This window comes from Dipodomys spectabilis, unplaced genomic scaffold (assembly GCF_019054845.1).
Source record: "Dipodomys spectabilis isolate Male_0828 unplaced genomic scaffold, ASM1905484v1 ptg000108l, whole genome shotgun sequence".
Taxonomy (NCBI): domain Eukaryota; kingdom Metazoa; phylum Chordata; class Mammalia; order Rodentia; family Heteromyidae; genus Dipodomys; species Dipodomys spectabilis.
This window is the reverse complement of record NW_024870785.1, coordinates 13,839,160-13,863,090: the sequence shown is the minus strand read 5'-3', so window position 1 is coordinate 13,863,090 and position 23,931 is coordinate 13,839,160. Positions and strand designations below refer to the sequence as shown.

Sequence of the window (23,931 nt, the reverse complement as noted above, 5' to 3'; positions counted from 1 at the left end):
GGAATAGACTTTGGAGGGAATGCTTTGAAGATCAAAAAGATAGTTCTTAAAGGTTTCCTGTAAATAGCAGTGTTCAATCTGTGACTATACTTCCCTCATTTCATGTAAAACATGGCTCCCTTCAGGAAGAACATGAAATATTTGAACATCTTCAAGTACCCAGACACCAAGGGGAGGTTCCACGCTCTGCCTTCTCCTCCCCACAGCCAGGACACTGAGGTATAGACTTACTGACAGATCCTGAGTGAGCTGTCGGATCTTCTGTCTCATTTCATCATAGTCTCCATACATCCGCTTCCTGACTTTCTCCAAAGTGTCTCTCACCTACAGCCCACCAGAATGGGAAGAGGTTAAACTAGAACATTTTCATGAAAGATGATCAACATTTATTAATGATGAGACCCAGCCCTCCTCCCCCCTCAAAAAAAAACGTTGGCCTGGGCTCCTATCTGTAATCCTACCTACTAAGGAGGATGAGATGTGAGGATTGAGGGTCAAAGACAGCAAAGAGTCAAGCTGGAGACATGGTTCAAGTGGTAAAGGGCTAGCAATGAGTAAATAAGCAGGAACAAGCACATGAGGGCCCTGTATCCAAGCCCTAGTGCTGGCATAGATAGATAGATAGATAGATAGATAGATAGATAGATAGATAGATAGATAGATAGATAGATAGATAGATAGATAGATAGATAGATAGATAGATAGATAGATAGATAGATTAGATAGATAGATAGATAGATTGAAAAACAATAGCTAACATGATATGGCTCTGTGTATTTGCAAACCCATCAAGTTAAATGTTCACAAAGCTGTAGGTTTTTACTTTCACAAAATCTATACTTCTAACATTACCATGAGACACACAAAAACATTTCCATATCAAAATAATTCTTAAGAATTTGTTTTCCATCTGATAAGCTCCAAAAAAAGAAATGTAGGTCCTAAAAGGAATCCCCTAAGTGGCTCACATCTTTGATGTAGTTCATCTCTTCTTTCAGCTGATTGGTGGACCAGCCATACACCACCATTTCTTTCTGCTGGTTTTGATCTGATCTCCGTACTACACCGTAGACAACACCCTGAGGAAGTTTCCGGGTAGGTTCCCCATTGCTCAGCTCAGGAGGCTACAAGAAGGAAGGAAAAGAGAAAAGAAACAATGAGTCGTGAGGGCTCATTAAAAACAGCTGGAATAATGGGCCTTGGTGTATGACTGCTCAGGTTGTGTCCAGCACTTGGGTGCCTGGCGTGAGAGGCAGGGGGTGCAGAGACCCAGCCTGACTTCCATTGGCCAGGAGTCTTGACCCTGGAGGAAAGTATCTTCTGCCAACTTCTATCCTCATTGTACATCCCCATCGTTCTACCTGCCCAGAGGGGATACCCTTTTCTAATTCTTCCAAGGTACCAGAGAGACTTGTTTATTACATCAGTGAGTGTGCGAGTCCTCACACTCATGGTGGCACTGTTTTTCCTTTTATACCAATTCCTTTGATGACTTCATCTGAAAATACATGGTCTGAAATTCAAGAAATCATCTGGCAGCCAAATAGTCCAGCGAGGGTAGAGCTAACCCTAGGATGCAGTTCTGAGTAAAAAGAGGTATGGTTGGTTGCCAACCTCTTGTGTCTATTCATGAAATATTTCTTTCTTTCTTTCTTTTTTTTGGTCTGTCATAGAACTTGAATTCTAGGTCTAGGCACTGTCCCTGCGCTCTTCAGCTCAAGGCAAATGCTCCACCACTTGAGCCACAGTGCCATTTCCAGTTTTCTGGTGATTAGTTGAAGATAAGAGTCTCACAGCCGGAGCTGGTGTCTCACACCTGTAATTCTAGCTACTCAGGAGGCTGAGATCTGAGGATCGTGGTTCAAAGCCAGCCCAGGCAGGAAAGTCCATGAGACTCTTATCTCTAATAAACCACTCAGAAAACCGGAAGTGGTACTGTGGCTCAAGTGGTAGCGTGCTCACCTTGAGCTGAAGAGCTGAGGGACAGCACCCAGGCCCAGAGTTCAAGCCCTACAACTGACAAAAAGAAAAATAAAGAGTCTCACAGACTTTCCTGTCTGGGCTGGCTTTGAACTTCAGATCTCAGCCTCCTAAGTAGCTAGGATTACAGGCATGAGCCACCGGCGCCTGGCTTCATGAAATATTTCTGAGGCTGAGGCAGAGTCAGTGTGATGCAGCTAGCTGGAGAATCTTCCAACTCCTGCTACCTGATCTTTAGTTCCTTCAATTAAAGCTTAGATCATTGTTTCCAAATCAGGAAAATAAGCTTTATTGAAGACTAGTTACTGTAAGTAACTAGTACTGCAAGTAGAAATGTCCCTTAGTGCATTTCGAGTTCACAGTCAATCTGGTGCATAACAGTTACTGTCTCCACTTCATAGCCGAGAAAACTTAAGTTCACAAAGGTGAAATAACTTGCTATGGCCACACATGTAGATTCAAGCCCGTTCTGTCTGACATTAAGTGAATCTGCACATTCTGTAGGGTTTCTCTGATGTAGTGGGACAGAGTAGGAGCCTTCACAATAAGGAGGGGACAGAGGCAAGAAAAAACAAAGACCAAGGATTGAAACCCCTCCTAGCTAGCTTTACCTGTATGTCAACACCACAAGACAGAGAACCCCAAAGTCCACTTGGGCCACTCTGCTCTCCTAACTTTTCAACCATCTCTGCATAGATGCCCTCACAGAATAGTTTCTGACATACAAAATGGTAATTGGCATTTTTACATCATTCATTTCAACAGAATAAGATGTACTTTTTGATCCCACTCAAAATTGGTAAAATGGAGGGGGTGGGGAGGGCATGGCAGGGAAACCTAGAAAGATGTATGACAAGTTATTCAAATCCATGATCTCTGATAAGGCCTCAGTGAAGTTGGGGCAGGGATGCTGGACAGCAGGATGGCTTTTGATTCGATTTAGTTTTTCTTGATACTCTATTGCATTACTCCTTCAAAAAAAGAAAACACCTCTAATTTACAAAGAGAACTTTTTGAAAAGGAAGACAATATAGCCCTGGCTTCCTTCACATATCTTAAGTACCCTCTTGGGAAGAGATGGGACCCAAGGCCCAGGTGCTCTGGTTTTCTTGTAACTCCCATAGACACACTGTTGCTCCTGAAATGTGTCAGTAAGTCTAGTTGACTGGGCTTATTAAGTGGTTCTCGGTACAGTGACAAGCTGGCATTAAGAGATCCCTAGCTTATTGAACATGTAATTAGGAAGAAGAAAAGCTCTAAACATATTCCCCACAGATCAGGAAACAAAAGCATGTTCTTTCAGTCATGGGCTCCACCCAGTTCCTGCAAAACAAGTTGATGGCCTCCCCGGCTTTGCTGAGATGAATGTCCACAAAGCCAGGGCACCCACAGGTGGACTGGCCACCAGGATAACTCAGGTGGCCAAACACAAAAGATGCCACCTCCAGCCAAGGTGGGGACCTGGGAACCACCATAAACAGAGGAAAACACAAATGACTTCAGGACAAAGGGTCTCTGGGACACTGCCCGAGAGGTCCTGGGCCTAAGAATGAAAAGCAGGAAGAAGTTTCTAAGACATGTTAAATGAAATGTACTAGATTTGCATTCTCACTTTTTTGTTTTAAGAATGGATGTGTCTTTGTGTAACACATCAGAAAGATGCAGTCAAACCTTTGGTGACAAATCCCTTGAGCAAATGAGATGTCATTGTTCCTTTAGTGTTCTTTTGTATTCTTTGATTTTTCTTTTTTTAAGCAAAAAAAAAAAAATTCAGGTGTTACTGTTAGAGCGATCACTTTTATTTTATTATTTTTTTAAAGCAAGGAATCTGTAATCCCATCTATTTGGAAGGTAGAAGAGGAAGAATCTTGGTCCTAGGCCTGGCAGAAACTTGAAACTCTTTTAGAAAACTAACTGATCGCCAGTGGCTCCTACCTACTCAAGTCTGAGGACTATGGTTGGAAGTCTGGGCAGAAAAAATGATGAGACTTTTATCTCCAGTTAACCATCAAAAAGCTAGAAGTGGAGCTATGGCTCAAATGGTTGGAGTACCAGCCTTGAGTGAAAAAGCTAAGGGACACTGCCCTAAATCCAAATCCCAGTACACCCCCCCCCCCACACACACACACACTGAAAAAAACACTAAAGAAAAAAGGGTTGGGGGCATGACTCACATGATAAATCACCTGCCTAGTAAGAGCAAGCCTTGAATTCAAACACAGTGCTGCCTAAAGAAGGAAATAGATGAAAAGTTACTAAAATGTCAGTCTAAATAAAAGACCCCCCTGGAAGGAACAGGGTCACAAGACTCTGCGCAGATATACCCCCATCGGCTTGGCTATGACTCAGGGAGAAGAACCACTTTCTTCTAGGCCATGACAGGGAAAGGGAGGAGAACATAGTTAAGAAGAAAAGGGGGAAAATATTTGCTGTCCAGTGATTTTTATCACACAGTATTTTCGTTAATCCTCACAATAACCCTTCTGTGGAAATATTACTATTAGATCTTTCAGGGTGGCAAATTTCAAGTCTTTTTCTGTTTTTCCAAGTCTAACTCTTCCTTCGATTGCATTGCCTCCAAACTCGCTAAGAATCATCACAGTAACTGGAACTCCCATTTCCACATGGCATCTCAGAGACTCATGAGATAGAGAACCTGCCCTGCCCCCAAATCCAGTCTTCAGATCTCTGGGCCATTTGGAAGAGTCAGACCCACCCAGGATAGGGGCTCTTCTCTAATTACCCCACCCCGCTTCCACTGACTCACTTACGCTGTACACCTTCCCTTCTGTTCTGTAACCAAAAGCCTCCCTTTTTGACTCTATTATTAAGCTATTTATACAGGCCTTTCCTCTTACTTTATCTCAGATGGCTAGGCTGAGATGTCCTTCCTTCCAGAATATCCTCCCTCCCCAACCCTTCAGACCTGTTAAAACTACCCCTGTCCACCCACCACATGACCATAACCAAGGAGTCATAAGTATCCAGACTAACTGTCAGTTCCAAGACTCGATTAGGCTATGTTGAGCTTCCTACTGTAGTTCCAGCATTCTAGCAGTTGTGGACCTGTAATGACCTTCTCAATAAAGATTTGCTGATTGAATAGGAGGTTAAACACTGGAGAAGGCTCTGGGTATCATCTAGAGTATGTAAATGTTGCCCAGTTGGAGGATACACCTTTAATCCTAATAGATGGAGAGACAAGAGACTGCTGTTTGCCTCCATTTAAAAAAGATGATGCCCAGCAAAGTTCTAAAGGAGCAGAAAATGCTATAACTTTTACAAAATATCAGCATGCTATGGTCAAAAACTGCAGTGAACACAGGGGAAAACAAAAAAGAGCTAATATTTGTGACTGAATTTTTCTTTTGTAACCTTTAAATTATCTCTATAATATTACTTTTTAGGCAAGACAAAAGTATCGTAATAATAGTAAGAAACAGTTATAATCTTTTGGAGAAGCATACTGAAATATTTATAGCATATTTACTTATTTATTTATGCAGGGGGAAGGATGTGGATGGAGAGGGCATGGGCAAAGCTGTCACCAAAAAGGAAGAGGAAACAATCGACTTGAAGGGGTGGGCATTCCATAACCCCTGCACGTACATGAAGTGCCACAAGAGTCAACAGCAAGAGTAATCAGTAACATACAGACTCCAGATTCCAGTGCTTCCTGTGGGTACAACTTACTGCCATGCTCATACTTGAAGCTGTTTCCTTAGACTTGGAAAGGAGCTCCAGAAACATAACTCCATCTAAATGGCTGAAGTAATGCATTCATGGGCCACTGGAGAATTTGGGTTACTGAGGCCAGTGACAGGTGACCGTATTTTCCACCTCCTGAATCAGAATACAGTGTCCTACAGAACAACAGGCTCCAAAAAGATACAGACTATCTCCTGATGTTCTGCTCAGTATCAATAGATTCTCAATGAATACTTTTTTTCTTTTGGCAGTGTTTTAACTCAGGGCCTTGCACTTGCTGAGTAAAAGTTCTATTTCTAGAGCCTCATCCCAACCTTTTTTTTTTCTTTAATTATTTTTCTGGGTAGGGTCTTGCATTGTTGCCCAGTGCCAGCCTCCCTCTCATATGGCTAGAATTATAATCCTGTGCTACCACACACACCCAGGTTATTTGTCAAGATAGGATCTCCCTAATTTCTTGCCCAGTCTTGGCCTTGAACCTAGCTAGATCCTCCTGGGCCTCGACTTCCGGAGTGGCTAGGATTACAGGCATGCACCACCCCACCCCACCTAATAGCTACATTTTGAAGGAAGGGAACAAAGTATCTGGAGCTGGGACTATGCCAGAGAATCTGGAGTCTTTGGCCATCTTAACCACAGAGGATCAACATGCTCATTGAAGAGAACCTGTTCCTCAATGAGCTCTTAGCAAATAAGTAACAGCAGAAATGCAACTTCATGAATTAAAACTGGTAGGAAGGGGCTCCCAGAGACTACGACAGGAGCTGGACATCCATCCTGGCTGCTCCTGGCTGCTCGCAGGGCATAGGAGGATCACAACATGGATCAAATGGCTTACAAAGCAGAAGCTAATCTACTTCCAGGACTTCTGGCTTTGGACCTCTTCTTGCTCCAGCCAGGGGGCAGCAGCTGTCCAAGGGCTACTGAGTAGAGGGAGGCCACTGGGCCTCCTTTCCATCTGGCAGGTGGAGGCCTGCACTGCAGGAATGTACACCTGCCTGTCTGACCTGCCTATCTGTCTTCATGAATTACTCACCCCAGGTTATCTCTCACACTTGACATTATTTTGCCCTTCCTGTGTGACAAACATGAACCTTCCAGCTGAGCCTGAGGCTTTCCTCATCCTAGAAGAGAAATAGGGAAGGGAAAGCCAGTCCTGGATCCTCAGTGACATGGAAACTGTGGGCTTTTCAAAGAATTTGTTGTTTCCACTTCCTAAAGAAATCCATGCAAGCTCAGACTCAAATTGATGGCCTTGAACTGTTAAGGAAAAAGAAAAGAAAACTGTAGCCAAGCAAAAGTTCCAAGGAGAGTGACAGTTTTAATGACAGTACCCTGATGGGAGATCACTTTATTAATTTACAGCCTCTATGCAGACAATAAGCTTACTGGAGCACCATAACCCCAGGGTAAAGGGAAAGTGTCCAGGAGGAAAAAGAAAGAGGAACTTGTTTTCTGGAAAAATCAATCAAGGTAGCCTTGATTGATAAACTGTAACTATCCTAAGGAGACTTTGCCTGATAGGAAACAGCATGTTCCCAGGGCCGCAACGCTGAGTTACAAATTACAAATCCACTGCTGGCTGTGGGGCCCTGTGCAAAGTTATTCACTTCAGAGAGTTTCAATAAAATGGGGGTGACCTTGCCAATTTCAGGAGCAGCCTAAGGGATACATGGAGGAACAGACATCAAGTACCTAATGTGTACTAAACACACTGCACAGTGTACTGATAGTTTCTAGCATTCATGCTGTGTTTATATATAGCTCAATGGCAGAACACTTTTGCCCAGTTCTGTAAGAAGGAAAGGAGGGAGGGAGAAAGAGGGGAAGAAAGGAAGGAAGGAAAGAAGGAAGGAAGGAAAGAAGGAAGGAAGGAAGGGAGGAAGGAAGGAAGGATTTTTCATATCTTAGTTTCCATTACACCTTGCATCTCTGTCCGGATGCTTGTGACCATCTTTCCACCCCTTTCTTGTGTCTTTTTGCTGTTCTTGTTACAGTCAAATCTCTGGCAATAAAATTCGCATGAGGAAATAAATTCATGAGGAAAGAAACATAGTTTCAGACCTGGACTGACAATAGAAAGGGACTTGCGAACAATATTCTCAGTATTTTCTCAGAGTCTGCAGGAGTGTGGGATTTGAGGGTGATGGGGGAGGTCTGCTGAATACAGCCAATATAGCCCTTATCTGAGCCACTGCACTGGCAGGTTACATCAGTCTGAAAGAAGAGTTCCACAACTTAAAGAAACTAGAAAATGTTAGCTTAAAACTTCCATTAGTTTGAAAAGGAAACTGAGGCACCCTCCCCCCTTCCCCCAAGAGGAGCCTTGACTGGTCTGAGCACTCTGGTGACTGGTGTGATGACCAGGACCGGAAGACTAGGCCTCCTCCCATCCTCCAAGGTTGGCATCCTGGACAGGCCCACAGACTCCCTGCACACTGTCACAGAGGGCAGGACAACCCCAGGCTCAGCTCTGAATCACAGCCACACAACCCCTCACCTGGCAACAACCCGCCTGTTGTATAAATAGTCACACCAAGGATGAGAACTGGCAGGCTTATTCATCCAGGCTTCACAAGGAAAAGGCCTGTAAAACCTGATGGCGAGGACTTCCTCCTTTCAGACACTGCCTGGCTGTGAAAGTTCCCCACTCTATAGCCACACTCACAGCTGTTTCTCGCCGCTTGGGTTCCCAAAGATCTCGAAACAAACAACAGGTCACTGAAGGACATTTACAGTGCCAGCTGTTCATACCTATTTTAAAATATTGTGTAGCTGAGCACTAGTGGCTCATGCCTGTAATCCTTAGCTACTCAGGAGGTTGAGATCTGAGGATTGGGTTGGAAGCCAGTCTGGGCAAGAATGTCCATGAAACTCTTATCTCCCATTAAGCTCCATATATATATATATATATATATATATATATATGTATGTATGTATGTATATATGTGTGTGTGTGTGTGTGTGTATGTATATATGTGTGTGTCTATATATATGTGTGTGTATATATATATATGTATATATGTATTCTGCTAGTCTGATGCAGGTGGCTCACACCTAGAAGCCTAAATATTCAGAAGGCTGAGACCTGGAGAACTGTGGTTCAAAGCCAGCCCAAGCAGAAGAAGCCTGGCTTTTTTTTTTTTTTTTTTTTTTTTTGTCAGTCATGGGCTTGAACTCTGGGCCTGGGTGCTGTCCCTCAGCTTTTTAGCTCAAGACTAGCACTTGAGCCACAGCGCCACTTGCGGCTTTTTTTTCTTTTTGCTTATGTGGTGCTGAGGAATCGAACCCAGGGCCTTATGCATGCAAGGCAAGCGCTCTACCACTGAGCCACCTTCCCAGCCCTGAAGCCTGGCTTCTTAATCTCCAATTTATCAATGAAAGGCAGGGCTGGAGGCATGGCTGCAGTCAAACAAGCAAGTCAAACTCCGTGTGTGTGTGTGTGTGTGTGTGTGTGTGTGTGTGTGTGTGTGTGTGTGTGTGTGTATCAGCTTAAATCAGACTCCCTAAATTTCAACTTTGCAGTGAGAGATCTGGATTCAATACAATATACCTGTGGTTGCTGTGTTGGTTCAACCTCTTAGTACTATGTGCATGTGTGTGCATATATATGTATATATGAGTGTGAGTGCACAAAAGAGTATTTGGATTTGACTAAGAATATGAATAGACATTGATAAAGTTCCACGAACATGATAAGTAGTTCATTTCAGAATTACCTACTACCAATTTTAGTTTTAATGCTTAACACTTTTAGAAACCTATTCCCTACTTATCAAGTTCTCTGGGGAAGTACCTCTGACAAATGAATAAGGAAAGACAGAAGAATGTTAGAATGTCTTCTAAATATGTATCCCTGTGACCCTGTTGGAATTGTCTCCAAACACACCTTCCTGCACCTGGGTATACGTCCTCTCTGCAGCACACTTGTGTTCTGAGGGATTCTCTCCAATGACTTGAGTACAAAGACAGAAGAACGGCCCTGCTGGCTGGGTGATCTATGCATTGTCAGCCATCCTATGGCATCCTAATTGCTCCATATACACTGAGCAGCTTCTGTGACAGACACAAACAGTAAGGCCCAGCCTGCCCTCAACCAGCTGTAGCTCTTACAGGAACCAGAAATCCTGAGAAGTTTCACTTCCTTGGGTGTCAGTAAGGTCTCCTAACAAATCCTAACTGCCCCATTCCCCTGGCATTGTACAGCATCATGGATCTTCCTTCAAAGGCCCCAAAGTCATCTGACCAGGAAGGGTCATCCAGAGTGTTTGGCACTTTACAATTTTGTGGGTCACAGGGAGGGGCACACCTATTGGAACCACATCAGAAGACTTGACCCCTCCATGGAACCGTGGCTAGTGTGTTGACTCTAGCTCCCCATGACTCAAACTCGGGAATCTGGCCAGGACGTGATGATGAAATCACACAGAACCAGCCTCATAGTTACCATGAGATACTTCAAGAGCTGCTACCACCCAAGGACTTCAGTCTTAAGAGAAACAGCCAGCCCCACCCTCCTCCTCTCTACCCCACTTCTTCTGCCGTGAGTCACCAGTGTGCTACAGACAATGTGCCACCTAGACTTCACACCTGATGCCCCACACAAGAGGCATCATGGAGCATATGCTACCCGTGTGGCTTTTGCCCCGAGCTTTGGAGTTCTCAAAAACACCTGCAGTAGATGTCATTGGGAAGAGAGATTGACAGGCCACCGGCCTCCAGCAGAGCCATTGTAGCCTAATTTATACATGAGGGTGCAGTTATAACCTGTTGGTTCAAAAGAAATAAGAAGGAAGAGGAGGAGGAAGAAGCAGAAGCAAAGGAGGAACGGGGTAACAAGGAAGAAGAGGAGGAGATTCTATTTGCTTTAACCAGATTGAAAAGGACCTCTCCAAGACAAGCAAAATGGTGCACAGCCTGGTTAACTTGACCAAGCTAAACACCCCAAGCGTTTTTCCTTAGGTGTACTTTATTCTACAATGGTGGCCAACCCTCCAGGGTATCTAACCCCATTCCAGCACTCAGAAACCCTTTACCAACATCTCCCTAGGCATGAAGTGTGGGCCTAATTCCCAGAGTCCAAATTCCCTGTCCCTCTGCCATACACCCGGGCAAAGCCACCAAAGCCGTGGTCCTACCACACACTCTAGCCGGGGCTTCCTTTCCCTGAAGTTCATGTGCCAGCTCGTGTGCCATCGCTACATGGAGAAAAATGTTAGAGAGCAGAGGGCGGACAGCCAGCAACAGAGGGCCCTACTCAATCTTGGTCATCACAAGAGGCCAACGGCCATAGCTAGTCATTCTCACATTCTGTGATTGTGAGCTTTACTCCCAAGTATTGACTCTGGTGACTGTACGAAGCCATAGAGAGGCTGAACAAATTATTCAACTGTATAACCAGAGTATCATTACTAAACGTGCACTTCAGCAGGTACTCAAAATATCAACCTACAGTTCATATTTTAAAATTGTATACTCTCAGCATGTCTGTTCTAATTATCTCATTTTACGTTCAATATTCCGTTTTACTATGTCCAAAATGCTTAGAACCAGAAGTGTTTCAGATGTGGGATTTGAAATATTTACCCTAGGGTTTACCTGTTCAACATCCCTCATCCTTAAATCAGAAATGCTCCAGAATCCAAACTGCTTTGAGCATCATGCCAGTGCTCAAAAAGTCTTTGATTTTAGATTTTCAAATGGCGACTGTTCCACCTGTACTGTGATTATTCTTTGTGACGTCAAGTTTTCCTGTGTTGACCATACAGAACCCTTTCAGACCAGCTCCCCCAGGCCTCATCTATGATCTGCATTGGCCTTTGAGTGTTACCTGGCTACCCAGTTCCAGGTAACTCTGGCTCACCTTGTCCTTTCTCTGTGACTACCTTGAAGCCACCATTTTTATAGTTCACCACGCTGCATTATTGGTTGACTCCAAAGCCGGGACTTGTATTTTGTCTTATATTTACCTAAAACATATGCAAATACAAAGTACTTCCTAATTCCTGTCACTCCTATCCTATTATCTTACTTGGTCTCCATCAGTAGTTACCACCTAAACACTACCAATTGTACAGAATTATTTCATTTTTGTTCTCATTCCAATAAAAGATAAGTTCTGTAGATGACAGTTGATTTTTTTCACCCTTTATTCACTAGTATACTCCTAATGCCTAGGATAAACATGCCTGGAATTCAGCAGATGCCCCAGTATTGCTTGTGATTGGAGATAATCAGGACCCCCCATTCATTCTCTAAGCCTGCATTCCGACATCAGTTAGGACTGTCTCTGTGTTCTCGGAGCCCATTTTCCATGACTGGATCAGAACACTCGAACTGTCCCATCATGATGGTTCATTTATGTGTGTCTCACTTGAAAAATTTTGATTTCCCATAAGCAAAGACAAGATTGAGTCTATCTTCCTGGGCCTAGCACTTAGATCACAAATGTTTGCTGAATTTCCCCCACATCCAGCTAAGAAAATGTCCTTCTGGCACTTAGAAGGAGTTGGCACCCAAACATTTGCTGAACTCCTCCTACATCCAACTCAAAAAGTACCCTTGCCACATACTGCAATGGCCTGCTGGACCTTTCTTCTTCTCCCTGGCCTGGGCTGCCAGCCAGTTACTCCCAGATACCCAGAGGGTCCAGCCCCAAGCTGCTCATAAAGGGCCCTTTGACTCAACCACCTGGGCTGTTGCAGGAAAAGAAAAGAAAAACAAAAACCCACCTCCCTTGACCCAGCACCTATCATTGGCAACAGAGCCACCATGTTCCCCTAGAAATACGAGCAGGAGCATGAACCTGACAGAGCCAGCTGGGGAAAACACTTGGGGTCCTGGGCGAGGAGGTAGATCAGTCAGTTAAGGCCTTTCATTAGCAGAGCAGCCATCATGCAGCTCCAAGGGCAGCCAGGGGATGTGACTGCAAGGAGAGTGAGCTAAAAAAGTGCAAGACCAGACTCATCAAGAGCTTGGATCCAGATGTGGCTCACCTGCTCTTTTCTCTCAATCTTCTTTTCAGTTTTCCCAGAAACCGGACTCTCAGGAGGCACCGTCAGCCGTAGTCTGCAGACATTTGCCTGGGAGAAGTGGAAAGAAGAGAGCTGTTAGGACCAGCATTTGGAGCAGGAAGAAGCAGGTGAGGCTGAGCTTCTCACAGTCCGTTTGTCCCACATGGCAGAAGGAGTCATTATACCATTCCCACAGGAGTCTTTGCCTGACTGGGAATAGGCACCTGCCAGCTGGCTGCTCAAAACAGAAATTACTGGATAGCTTCAGATATTTCAAACATCTTTTTATTTCTCATAGTACTGGGGTTTAGACTCAGCCTCACCTTTGCTAGGCTGGTCCTCCGCCATTTGAGCCACACCTCCAACTCTGCTTTTTGCTAGCTATTTTTGAGATAGGTTTCAGGAACTTTTCTGCTTGGCCTGCCTCCAACCGGGATCTTTCTCTTAGCTTCCTAAATAGCTAGGGTTATAGATATGAGCCACTGGCATCTAACAGTTTTAAAACATTTTTGATGACTCTGATTTCATCACAGTATAGTTCAATCTCATTTCGCAGGTATAGGTCAAAATGCAGCCACAGGGATAGAAGCCAAAAAAGTACACAATGACTATCTCTAAATCATAAATTGCAGGTGATGGGAGAGGAGAGTGCATTGTACTTAATTATATATTTAAATTTCTATAATAGATATAACATAATCACAACTTTGAAGTCTCTTTACCCATGTTCATATTCATTAGTCTCAATATCCAAATAATCTAGCATCAGATGGATGAAGAAACAACTTGTGTGTATACCTATATATGTGTGTGTACATATGCATGTATATATATACACACACAATCGAATATATATGTATATATGTTCACATATATATGTATATACACACAATGGAGTATTATTCAACCTTAAAGCAGAAGTTGATTCAGACACATGTTACAGCTTGTATATACCTTGAAGACAGTATGCTCGGTAGATTAAGCCAGTCACAAAGGACAAATAATACACAATTCTATTTCTCTGAGGAGCCATTAGATTCATAGAGCCAGGGCATATAGTAATGGCTGTCAGTAGTTAAGGAGATGGGGAAAGGGAATCCTGTCTGCTCAGTGTGGCATGTCAGTTTGCGAAGATGAAAAGAATTCTGAGGGTGGATAGGGGTACTGGTTGCTAGAGGATAATCCTAGGGTAGTAATCCCCACTCCCCTAATTTCCAGAGAAGGGACCTTAGGAGTCAGTCACTCAAAAGTCAGATGGCCCCTCCCTCTGGTTGAGCCCATCCTTCACCTGCCCTCCTAGAACACTAAGATTCCTCAACACGCTTTCTGTGGTGTGCAAGTGCATCTTACACATCGAACTCTACACGGAGCCATGTGTACCTTGGGGATACACCAAGCCTAAAAGAAAACACAATGCATAAAATAAAGTGAACTTGTAAATTAAAACTTTTGGAGCTGCAATCCTAGCTACTCAGGAGACTGAATGCTGCAGATCATGGTTCAAAGCCAGACAAGGCAGAAAAGTCTGGGAGACTCTTATCTCCAGTAAGCCAGCAAAATTAAGCCAGAAGCGGAAGTACAGCTCAAGTGGCAGACTGCCAGCTGCGAGCCAAAAACTCAAGCAAGAGCATGAGGCTCTAAATTCAAACCTCGGTGCTTGCATAAAAATAAATAAGTAAAATGTTTGTATTCAAAGCTATTTAGCAGTTTTGCACAGGTGCCCAAGGCCACACCCCCAGGCCCCATCTTCACCATTTTCTCTGCTTAGTAGAGGTACTCAGATAGACACATTGAAGGGCACTGCTATTAAGTTGCTTAAGAAAACATAACCAACTGTTGACACTATTTGTATTTGAAAATTGAGAATTCTCTGATGCTTGTGACTGTTTTTGAGTCATTTTTAATGAAAGAAATGAGTATAATAGCCATAATAAAGAGAGGTGAAAAGAGAGGAAAAAAAACAAAGAAGGAAGGAAGGAAGGAAAGAAGGAAGGAAGGAAGAAAGAAGGAAGGAAGGAAGCGAGGGAGAGAGGGAGGGAGGGTGGGAGGGAAAAAGAGAAAGAAAAAAACTCTCCTAAATCTACAGGACAGCTTTGGGAGTAGCAAAGAGAACATGCTAGACTCTAGAAAGTGTTCTGAAATCCTAACAGAAACACTAAGGAAAGTGACCCCTGAACCCCTTCTCTAGCTCACAGGACATAGTCCATCTCCATATACACTTGCTTCTTGGGAAATTCCCTGAGTTAGATCAAGGCAGCGTGACTTATCTCAGCATTTTATGATGCTATTCACCCTGACCTCCTGAAACTCACATATACAACTCCCAGCACTTCTTCTCCAGGTAGGGAAGTACCTGAGAGGCAGGCAGGGCACTTTATACCTGGGGGTTCCCTCAAGCAGCTGACTCAGTTCTGAACTATGTGGAGAGCTACATCTTATGTACCCTGAACACTGATGGACTATCATCCCTGTAATCACCAGTCCAGTGCAATGGATCCGTCCAGGGAGCTGGACGTAGTATGTTTCATTACTAAACATGCACTACTTACACAAATACTTCTTAAGGGCTAGGAGGGTACCATGATGGCAAGGAAACTGCCATGTCCCTAGAAGCTCATCATCTAGAAACACCTGGTTCTGACATCTGGGTGTGAAAACTTTTAGAAAATGACTTTAACCCCCAGTGCTTCCATTACCTTAGTGGTTAAAATACCATACCCTAAGGATTGTTGGGAGGGTTCAGTTAGTTAATACAGGTAAAGGCTCACACCAGCCTCTGGCGCATGAGAACGATTCTGTGAGTGTTTCTTATTGTCATGGAAATAAAGGAAGGGGAACCCTAGTCTTAATTAGAGGTGAGAGTCTATGGGAAGGGAGGCTCCTGGGAGTGATACTTGAGCTGGGAATAGAACAGGCCTCTTTGTTCTTTCAGGTCAGTGAGATCTGAAGACTTCATCATCAGCATGACACCTCTCCGGCCAGGTCTTCCAGGCTGGCTAAAGGCACCACTGTTGGCACGTTCAGAGAATGGAAAGTAGCCCACGACCTGAGCTACCTGAGCTGATGGAGGAGAGGGAAATGGACAAACGGGTAGGAGCCAATGCTCTCACAATCTACAAGTACCTAATGGAAAAGCACAGACCCTGGTCAGAAATTAAGAAGAAACCACCCAAACCTTTGGAGGAAGAGCCTAACATTCAAGCAGTGAGTTCACGTCAGTAATTCAACTGATAGTCAATGATGTCTCCTACAGTCTCTGCATTGTAGCGAGAATGATAAGGAAACCACAGGGAGAGATAAAGCCCTGGCTGTGGTGAGCACTGTATCAACACAGAATGGCTGCTTTCTCAATGAATGTTGGTCAGGGTTTATTTTTATTTTGTTTCGGTGGGGGAAGGGGAGTTGGTGGAACTAAAACAAAGGAGACTTATTCCTGAAAAGCCCTGGAGATTCATCTACTCTTTTCTTTAATCCAACCCTCCTGGGAGAGACGGCGAGGGAGAGGCAGCTAATACCCCTTCACAAGAAGAGGTACAACCAAGCCCTTGTTTACAATTCAGGGTACCTGGAGAGCCCATGACTCCGCTGGGGGCCTGTGGTCGGAGCAGAGGATACACCCACCATCATACCCTCAGCTTGTGGCACCTGGGATCGGGAATTCATGTTAAGTAAGAAGGGGTGGAGGAGGTGACCCAGCTCTCTGGAGTTCTCTAAGGAAATTAGCTAAATGCATTTACATTTCTCTCTGGCCTAGTTTACTCAGACTGTGAGTCCTTGCCCAGCACACACTGGCAGCCGAAGGCCCGGTCCCGGTGGGTGTGGCTACCCATTCTCCCCAATCAGCACCAGGAGCCAGTAGGCAGGAATGAAACATGCCTGATCTAGATTAGGCCTCTCCGGTCAGCTGTGACCCTGAACTTGTAGCTTGATTATCTACATCAGGGTGGGGCAAACTATTTCTGTAAAGGGCCAGATAGGAACGCTGCAGATTTTGCCAGCCACTATTAAAAAAAAGAAAAGAGAAAAAGAAAATCTTAGCCCAAAGGCACACAAAGCAGCCCAGACCAGATTTGGCACAGTAGCACTTGTTGGCCTCCTTGTCCCCCTTCTACCCTACTTAGACCTTTTCCAGGTGGTCTAGTGTACCAGGGCCCCTCTTTCCCATGTCAGGACTGCCTCCACAGTGGCCTCTCCTCCCTCTTCTCTCTGGCTCCCTCTGTATCAGGCATGCCTTGTGCCAGAAGTTCCAAGATCCACAGAGAAAATGCCAGTCGGTGACTGCACACAAAGATCCCAGGGTGTCTAAGGACTGTTAGCCCTGCCCTCATTCCCACCCTGTCCTGTATCCTACAGAGACCAAGGGACTTTCAAAAACATTGTCCCCGGAGTGTCTATTTCCCAAGAGACCCATAAGAGAAAGGAGCAATGGTTGGAGAAGAATTTTTATCCTAGGCTGCACTCAGAATCACCTGCAAAGTTTCCTGAGAAACAGATGCTACTAACTGTTTTCAGTGGTCTTCATTCATTTGATTTGGAGGAAGGCCACAGCTATCTGAAGCTCCCTGGTGGCTGTATATGGAACCAACTTGAGAAACCCTGACTGAACCAAAGGAATGAAACTCCAACTGTGAAACAGGATGAAGCAACCTGAATATTTGGAGGCCTTCCCAGAACTGTCCAAGTCCTCACCTGGGCCAGCATTCCCATCCACTGTCACCTGTTCCCTGCCCAGGTGGGCCAGAGGCACTTGGCTGGATCTATGCCAAGGCTTCTCTTCCTAGTTCAAATTTGCCAACTGGTTAGTGAGTGTGGCTCCATTAGGCCCCCAGGGAGATGCTTCTTTTCAAGCACCTATCCTGCCCCCTCCCCCAAACCACTTCCTCAAGTCCTTAATCATTTCAACGAGGCATGCAGGTCACCAAGAGGAAGACTCGGGGCAGACTTCCAGGGGGAGATAACCCTCATCAGAGGAGAAGCATGAAGAGAGGCAAGGGACAGAATCAAAAGCCTGGGGACATGGCAAGTCATTTGGAGTATCTTGCAAGCATACGCTCCGGGGATGCAGAGGAGAGGGGTCAGAACTTACACTGAGGGATCCGAACTTTTCCCCACCAATACCAAAGAGGCTCCTGAAGCAGAAGAGACAGATGATTGGATTTCACATTTTAGAAAGATCCTTCTCTTCTACCATAAAGAATGAACAAGCATCAGCAGTATGATAAGCCATGGTAGTGCACACTTGCAATCCCAACTATTCAGGAGGCAGAGATAGGGAGATTGTGCCAGGGCAAAAGTGCAAGATCCTATCTGAAAAACAAAATAAATAAATGAACCACAAACAAGGACTGGGGGGGATGGAGAGGCTCAGGTGATAGAGCCCTTGCCTAGGGAAGCAGAAAACCGAAAATTCAATTGCCACTACCAAAACAAAACCCAAAAGAAAGAATCAGCAGTATGATTGGTGGCAACGATTCAAGAAATATCACTCATATGAATAGGGAAAGAGGCAAACACCAATATGTAACTCTTTTGCATGCTGGAAAAGTACGGGGCCTGTGTTAAGGCCATAATGCAGGTCACTGATGAAAGTTATCACAAGCTAAAGCATTCAAGGTGTAGTCATCTGGGACCCAGAACTCTTTGAGCTCAATTAGACAACAACCTCTGAGGGTTACTGACTTGGAAGCACTTCCCAACTGACCAGAAGCCTGGTGGAGAAAGTTCAACAGGGATCTCCTATGCAGGCCTTCTCCCTACAGACAGGGACCCTGGGCCCAAATCCCATTCCCTCTCCAGACCCTGTTTGCTTAAGAGCCCCAAGCTTGTTCATACTGCCCTGAACACAGCAAGATGGAAGGAAAAAACAAAAACCACAGAAGTTAGGATTTTCTTTTTTTTAATCTACACCTGTCACTTTTAGTAGCATTTGGGGGGGGGGGGGAGTTTAAGCTCTCAGTGCACTAGTTCCAAAACCTCCCAATTTGGCCTACAAGAGAGGGGCTGGCTCAGGCAGATTCCCCCATAAGAAGTCAGCCAGTTTTTCTGGTAATAAAGGACCTCCCTCCCTTCCCCTAGTAAATGCTGCAGCCAGCTTCTTTCCTCAGTTGCTGAGAGACGCATCCTGTGCCCCTCCCTCAGAGCCTGTCTTATTTTCACAGATGTTTCTGTCTCCTGGGAAAAGGAAGTGGGGTAAATAACCTGCCTGACCCATTCACAGGCCAGCTATGGGAAATTCCTTATTTGAGCCCATTTAGACCAAAATGGGACATTAGTGAGTTGTGCACTAACCAAGGTGTAAAAATGCCTGGCAAGGTCCATGCCAGTTTCAAACAGAGGAAATCCCTATCGATGCAAAATCCAGTCACCTGTCTCCCTTGCTACAAGAGCCTCCTGGGTACCACACACACAATCCTTTGCCCTGGTCTTGTTTGGGTCTGAGTGTGGGTTTTATGTGCCACCGAGACCAGCAACACCAGCCAACAGTCTCTTACAATCAACAAAGCACAGCACTGGAGAAAATCCATCACAGGCCTACACATAATCCTAGACCAACAGCTTAGCCAAAAGTACAGGGCTACAGGAAGCAGCCCCAAACCACACAAACTGGCCAGAAAACTGACTTTTCATTTCAAATGTCCACGAATGTTTGGTTACAAAATTCTCTTCAAAATCATGAAGTAATGGCAGTCTTAAAAAAAAAAAAAAAAAAAGTCCCCCTAACTCACCAAGGTCATCATTCTGCCTGTGTTTATTTTCCAATTTATCTTCCTGCTGTTGCCATAGATAAAACTATTTTTAGCACACCACTGGTTTGTAGACAGATTTTTTTTTTTCACAACTCCTAGTGGTTGGCATTTATCAACACCTCTCGGAGTTTTGTTTATCGGCCATCAGGAATTTCTCTCCTGCCTGTTTTGTTTTGTGCTTTACTCTTGAGAGATGATTTCAGATAAGGCGGAAGTATAACCGCATCCATTGAGTGAGTGGTAACTGGGGACATCCTGGTCAGCCATACTGCCCTTTGCAGTTGATTCATAGAAGTCCCTGTTCAGTGTCATCTGTCACCACCAGTCCTGGTTGGCTTAAATGTCTGTTCCAACAGAGCCTGGCTCTCCCCCCACAGCCTCTAATACACCATCTGGATGGAATGGAAGGTTTCCTTTGATGGTTAGTGTGTTGCTGTTCAAGACCTTCATCCAGCCCCCACCAGGGAGAAATGAGAGAATGATACATTATATTGGAAGCTTTCCAACTTTGAAAACATTTTTTCAAGATCACCTGTTGGCTCTTACAAGTTTATTTTCAAAATAGCCTATTCTTGTTTATCTAAAAGTTTTTTTTAAATAAGTGCTTTGTCCCAAAGCAAGTCCAATATGTTGTGTCATATTGTATCTGTCATCATTCCTACTTAGATAAATGATAGTTTTCTCCTGCCAGTATCATTAATGTTAGTTGCCCTGCAAATGTCTACTGATGGTACAAGATGAAGACACATCACCTACAGTGGGAGACCCTCAGATACCTCAGAAAGAACCTTCCCTTTAGCTTCACAGGACTTTCACTCTGATAGTCACGGATTTGTATTAGGCTAGTTTGTGATTTCTACCTTGATGGGTGCAGTGGGTTCCAGTGCCCAGCCCTGAACTGCATGGAAGGTCTATAAATGTTCACTGAGTCAGCTGATCAGTCAGTGGAGTTTTGTTTATTGACCATCAGGAATTGGTCCCCTGCCTTTTTTGTTTTGTGCTTTACTCTTGAGAGATTGTTTCAGATAAGGCGGAAGTATAACTACAGCTTCCCATCCCCCAATATGCGTGCGTGTGCACACACGCGCGCGCACACACACACACACACACACATACACATACACACACTACCTACAGCATTTGAAAATCACAAGCAGAGCTGGAAACCATACAGATAGGGAAAACTCTAGAATTCCCAGGTGTCTTCTTTCCAAAACAAGTACTAAAATGCCCAGGACAGCCTTGTATAGCCGGGGAAGACCTGAGTCCTCCAGCCCAACGTATTTATATAGTCTTATCCAACAGGCTATCCATTCTTTGCAGTCTCATGGGTCAGGTACCAAAGTACTTACGACTTCCTCAAACACAAATATTCAAGGGAAAAAAAATCCCCAAAACATGTTGTTGAGTTTCCTGGTCACATTTGTATCCACTCACAATATGACACTAACTGCCCTAACGGACCCCACCTCTGGGGGAAAACTGTTTCCCAGCTCAAGACTATCTTTTCAGCAACTTCATTTTTTTTTCAATCAAAATTTTGTTTCAATCAACAAAGATCTCCCCAGTGTATGTGTGTTAGGGGTGCGGGGGGTGATACGGTCAAATGCCCATCTTGGATAAGGCTAAGTCTGAGGTTGGAAAGCTACTTGGACTGAATGTAGATCTTTATAAAGTTAATGATTGGACAACCAGAGCCTGTCAACTTTTAAGTGGCTGGTGTTATACAACACACACACACACACACACAGAACCCATCACTTGGCCCACATCCATAAATAACATACACCTTTTGTCCTAGTAAAGATAGCCCATAAGACAACCACCCTCCTTTGGTTGAGGTATGTGACAGTGAGTATATCTACAAGACTGGCAAATATACCCAACAGTACCCGGACACATCCCACAGTACCAAAGGAGCTTCTGATTTGGACCTAACCACCTGTTTGGCTAAACCTTGGGGAAATGTGATCACAGAAGTCTCAGTCACATCAGAGGCGTGCCAAATGATAACTATTGAATCTCCTGATAAAGGAAGACCTAAAAAGCCAGCCACTTCCATGTGCTCTGGGCCCCTGATCTTGGAGGGCACACCTAACAATTTTCACCAAACATCTAAAGAAGTTGGAAAAGAGGCAACAAAAAATAGAAGTGAGAAACTTCAGGGGGAACCCCCACCCAGGGCTTTGAAGACCACCCCTGTTGCCACGATGCTGATATTTAAATCAGAAAGAAGACAGTGGCTTGCATAAAGTGTAAGTCCCCCAGAACTGGGCTCCTGGGTGGCCAGCTGCCAACCTCTGGTTTGCAAACAGATGCCCAGCTTGACAAACCCCACTCCAGTATGATCTACCACCAGTGGACACAGAGACGCCTTCCTTCCTCTAATCGATGAAGGAGTAAAGTCTGGGTTTTCCACACCCTCATTACTGGTGGGTCTCAGGGTGGAGACTGCAGGAATGCCCCCTCTTAATCAGCGTCACCAATAAGCCGGGCTGGACAGAGGACCCGCAAAGGGAAGGAAGACTCAGGGAATTCCAGAAAGTCCCCTAAGCCTTCTCTTCCTGCCAAAGGCTCTGGCTAGGACAGGATGGGAAAGTTGAGCCCAGGATTGGGGGTGGGGGACCAGAGTCTGGCTCCCTTAGGTCCTCACCCCCAGATCCCTGCAGAGGTGTGTGTGGGGGGGGATCAGCCAGGATGGAAAGAGAGAGAGAGAGCCCAGAGACTTACCCTCCTGCTGGGCGCCCCGGGCGGTCTGGCATTGCCACCCGAGAGCAGGGTAACCGTGGACGTGGAGCGCAGCATCTCGCAGCGGCTGCTGTCGATCGTGGGCTGGGCACCTGCGCTCCTCCCGGGCAGAAAAAGCGAGCCGGGCGCGTCGTGCGCGGGGGTGGCGGGGGCCACTTGCGGATCCAGCTTCGGCTCTTGTTGGAGCTCGGGGCTGGGGCTGGGGGGGGGCGTGGCCGGGGCCTGGAGGCGGGGTTGCGGGGCGTGGCTGAGGCGGATTGTGGGGCGGGGCTGGGGGCGGGGCTGGGGGCGGGGTTGTAGGGCGGGGCCTGAACGTGCTGGTCCGACTTGTCCTGCTGCATTTTCCACCCCGGGGCACAGACCTGGCCAAAGTTGAGTGCCATCCTCTCCCTTGGCACTGGACCCTCCCAGGTCAGTCCCCGCGAGGAAGCAGCCCTGGACACCAAGCTCACTGTTCCCCCACACACACTCCCCTCTCTCTTTCTCTCCCTCTCATACAGAGTTTAGAGTTGAGGTCCACCTACCTCAGTCCAGTTGCTGACCATGGCGCCCTCCCCTACCCCTCACCCCACCTCAGGTCGTGGCCTGCAGATTTCTGCACCCATGTCGTTCATTCATCATGTACTAAGTGCCTGTCACATGTCCTTTGTAGCAAACGACGCCGACTCCTGGCCCAGTGGGGTCCGCAGAAAGCGGACTGGTGCCAAGGTAGAAAAGGAGACACTGCGTACAGTTGGATTCCACCTGCGGCCTCGGGTGCTAGGAAAAGGCTCCTAGAGGAAGCGACTAAGTCAAAACCAGACTTAAGAGTGTCCATCACGACTGCCGCTTATTCAGTGATCACTGCGTGCCCAGCTGACAGCATTCTGTCGGTCTGTACTCTCCACCACTGCTCAGAGGTAGGCAACGCGATCATCCTGCATTCCCATTTTACAGACTGGCCCTCGAAGGGACTGAGTGACCACCGGGCTGCTGAATGACAAAGCTAACAAGTGAATCCCCTCCCTCTTCCCTCCCCATCTGGCCTTAGGGCCTGGCTTGTGTTCACTGCCGCCCCCTAACTGGGGAGGGAGCAATTCCAGCTGAAAACCAGAGGTGTGTTGCAAAGACGGGCAGAAGACAAGGACAAGGTACTGGGGAGTTTTTAGGAAGTGTAAGTAGCACAAATCAAGGGGGAAATGGTGGAGACACAGCGAAAAGGAGCTGGGACCAAGTTGCAAAGAACCCAAGGTGCTTAGTTTGGCCTTTATCCTCAGGACCATGTGTTTATCAGCAAAGGAACAAAAAGTTATCTCCACCTAGGTGAACTCTACCACCCTACCAGGCTCCCAAGACTCCCAGCCCTGAGTACTCAAGAGTCCTGAATGTAGCTCTTAAGAAGGGTACCCTGTCTTCTGCTAGGGTCATCTACATGTGTATCTGACCCATGATCCTCTCTGAACAGCCAGGGTGGCACCAACAGGGAAGATGCTTATGGAATGTTACTGAACAGAATTCCAAATGACCCTGTGAAACTCGTTCCTTTTGCAGGTGAGGAAGCTGTGGGCAGTGGATAATTTTCCCAAAGTCACACAGCTTGTTCTTTGCTGTCTCCATCTGATTTCATTACCATCCTTACCTCAGATGTGCCTGTGTTGTAAAGCATTTTATATTTGTTTTCTCACCTCCTTCCCACAATGACACCATTGGTGAAATATTGTTATACTCCCACTGTACAGATGGGAAATCTAAGGCCA

At 45.5% G+C, this 23,931-nt stretch overlaps 1 protein-coding gene across 2 annotated transcripts in view; it reads right to left on the bottom strand.

Annotated features, from left to right (window-relative positions):
* LOC122114352 (myocardial zonula adherens protein) overlaps positions 1 to 22,369 on the bottom strand; it is a 74,694-nt gene extending 52,325 nt beyond the window's left edge. For both annotated transcript variants that reach the window (XM_042687456.1, XM_042687457.1), the window contains exons 1-4: positions 22,178 to 22,369; positions 12,684 to 12,770; positions 969 to 1,124; positions 232 to 324 (exon numbers count right to left, since the gene is read on the bottom strand). In XM_042687456.1, coding sequence (XP_042543390.1) covers positions 232 to 324; positions 969 to 1,124; positions 12,684 to 12,770; positions 22,178 to 22,252 — 411 coding nt within the window. In that variant the 5' untranslated portion in view covers positions 22,253 to 22,369. The remainder of the gene's footprint in view (positions 1 to 231; positions 325 to 968; positions 1,125 to 12,683; positions 12,771 to 22,177) is intronic.
* Positions 22,370 to 23,931: the final 1,562 nt, after the last annotated feature.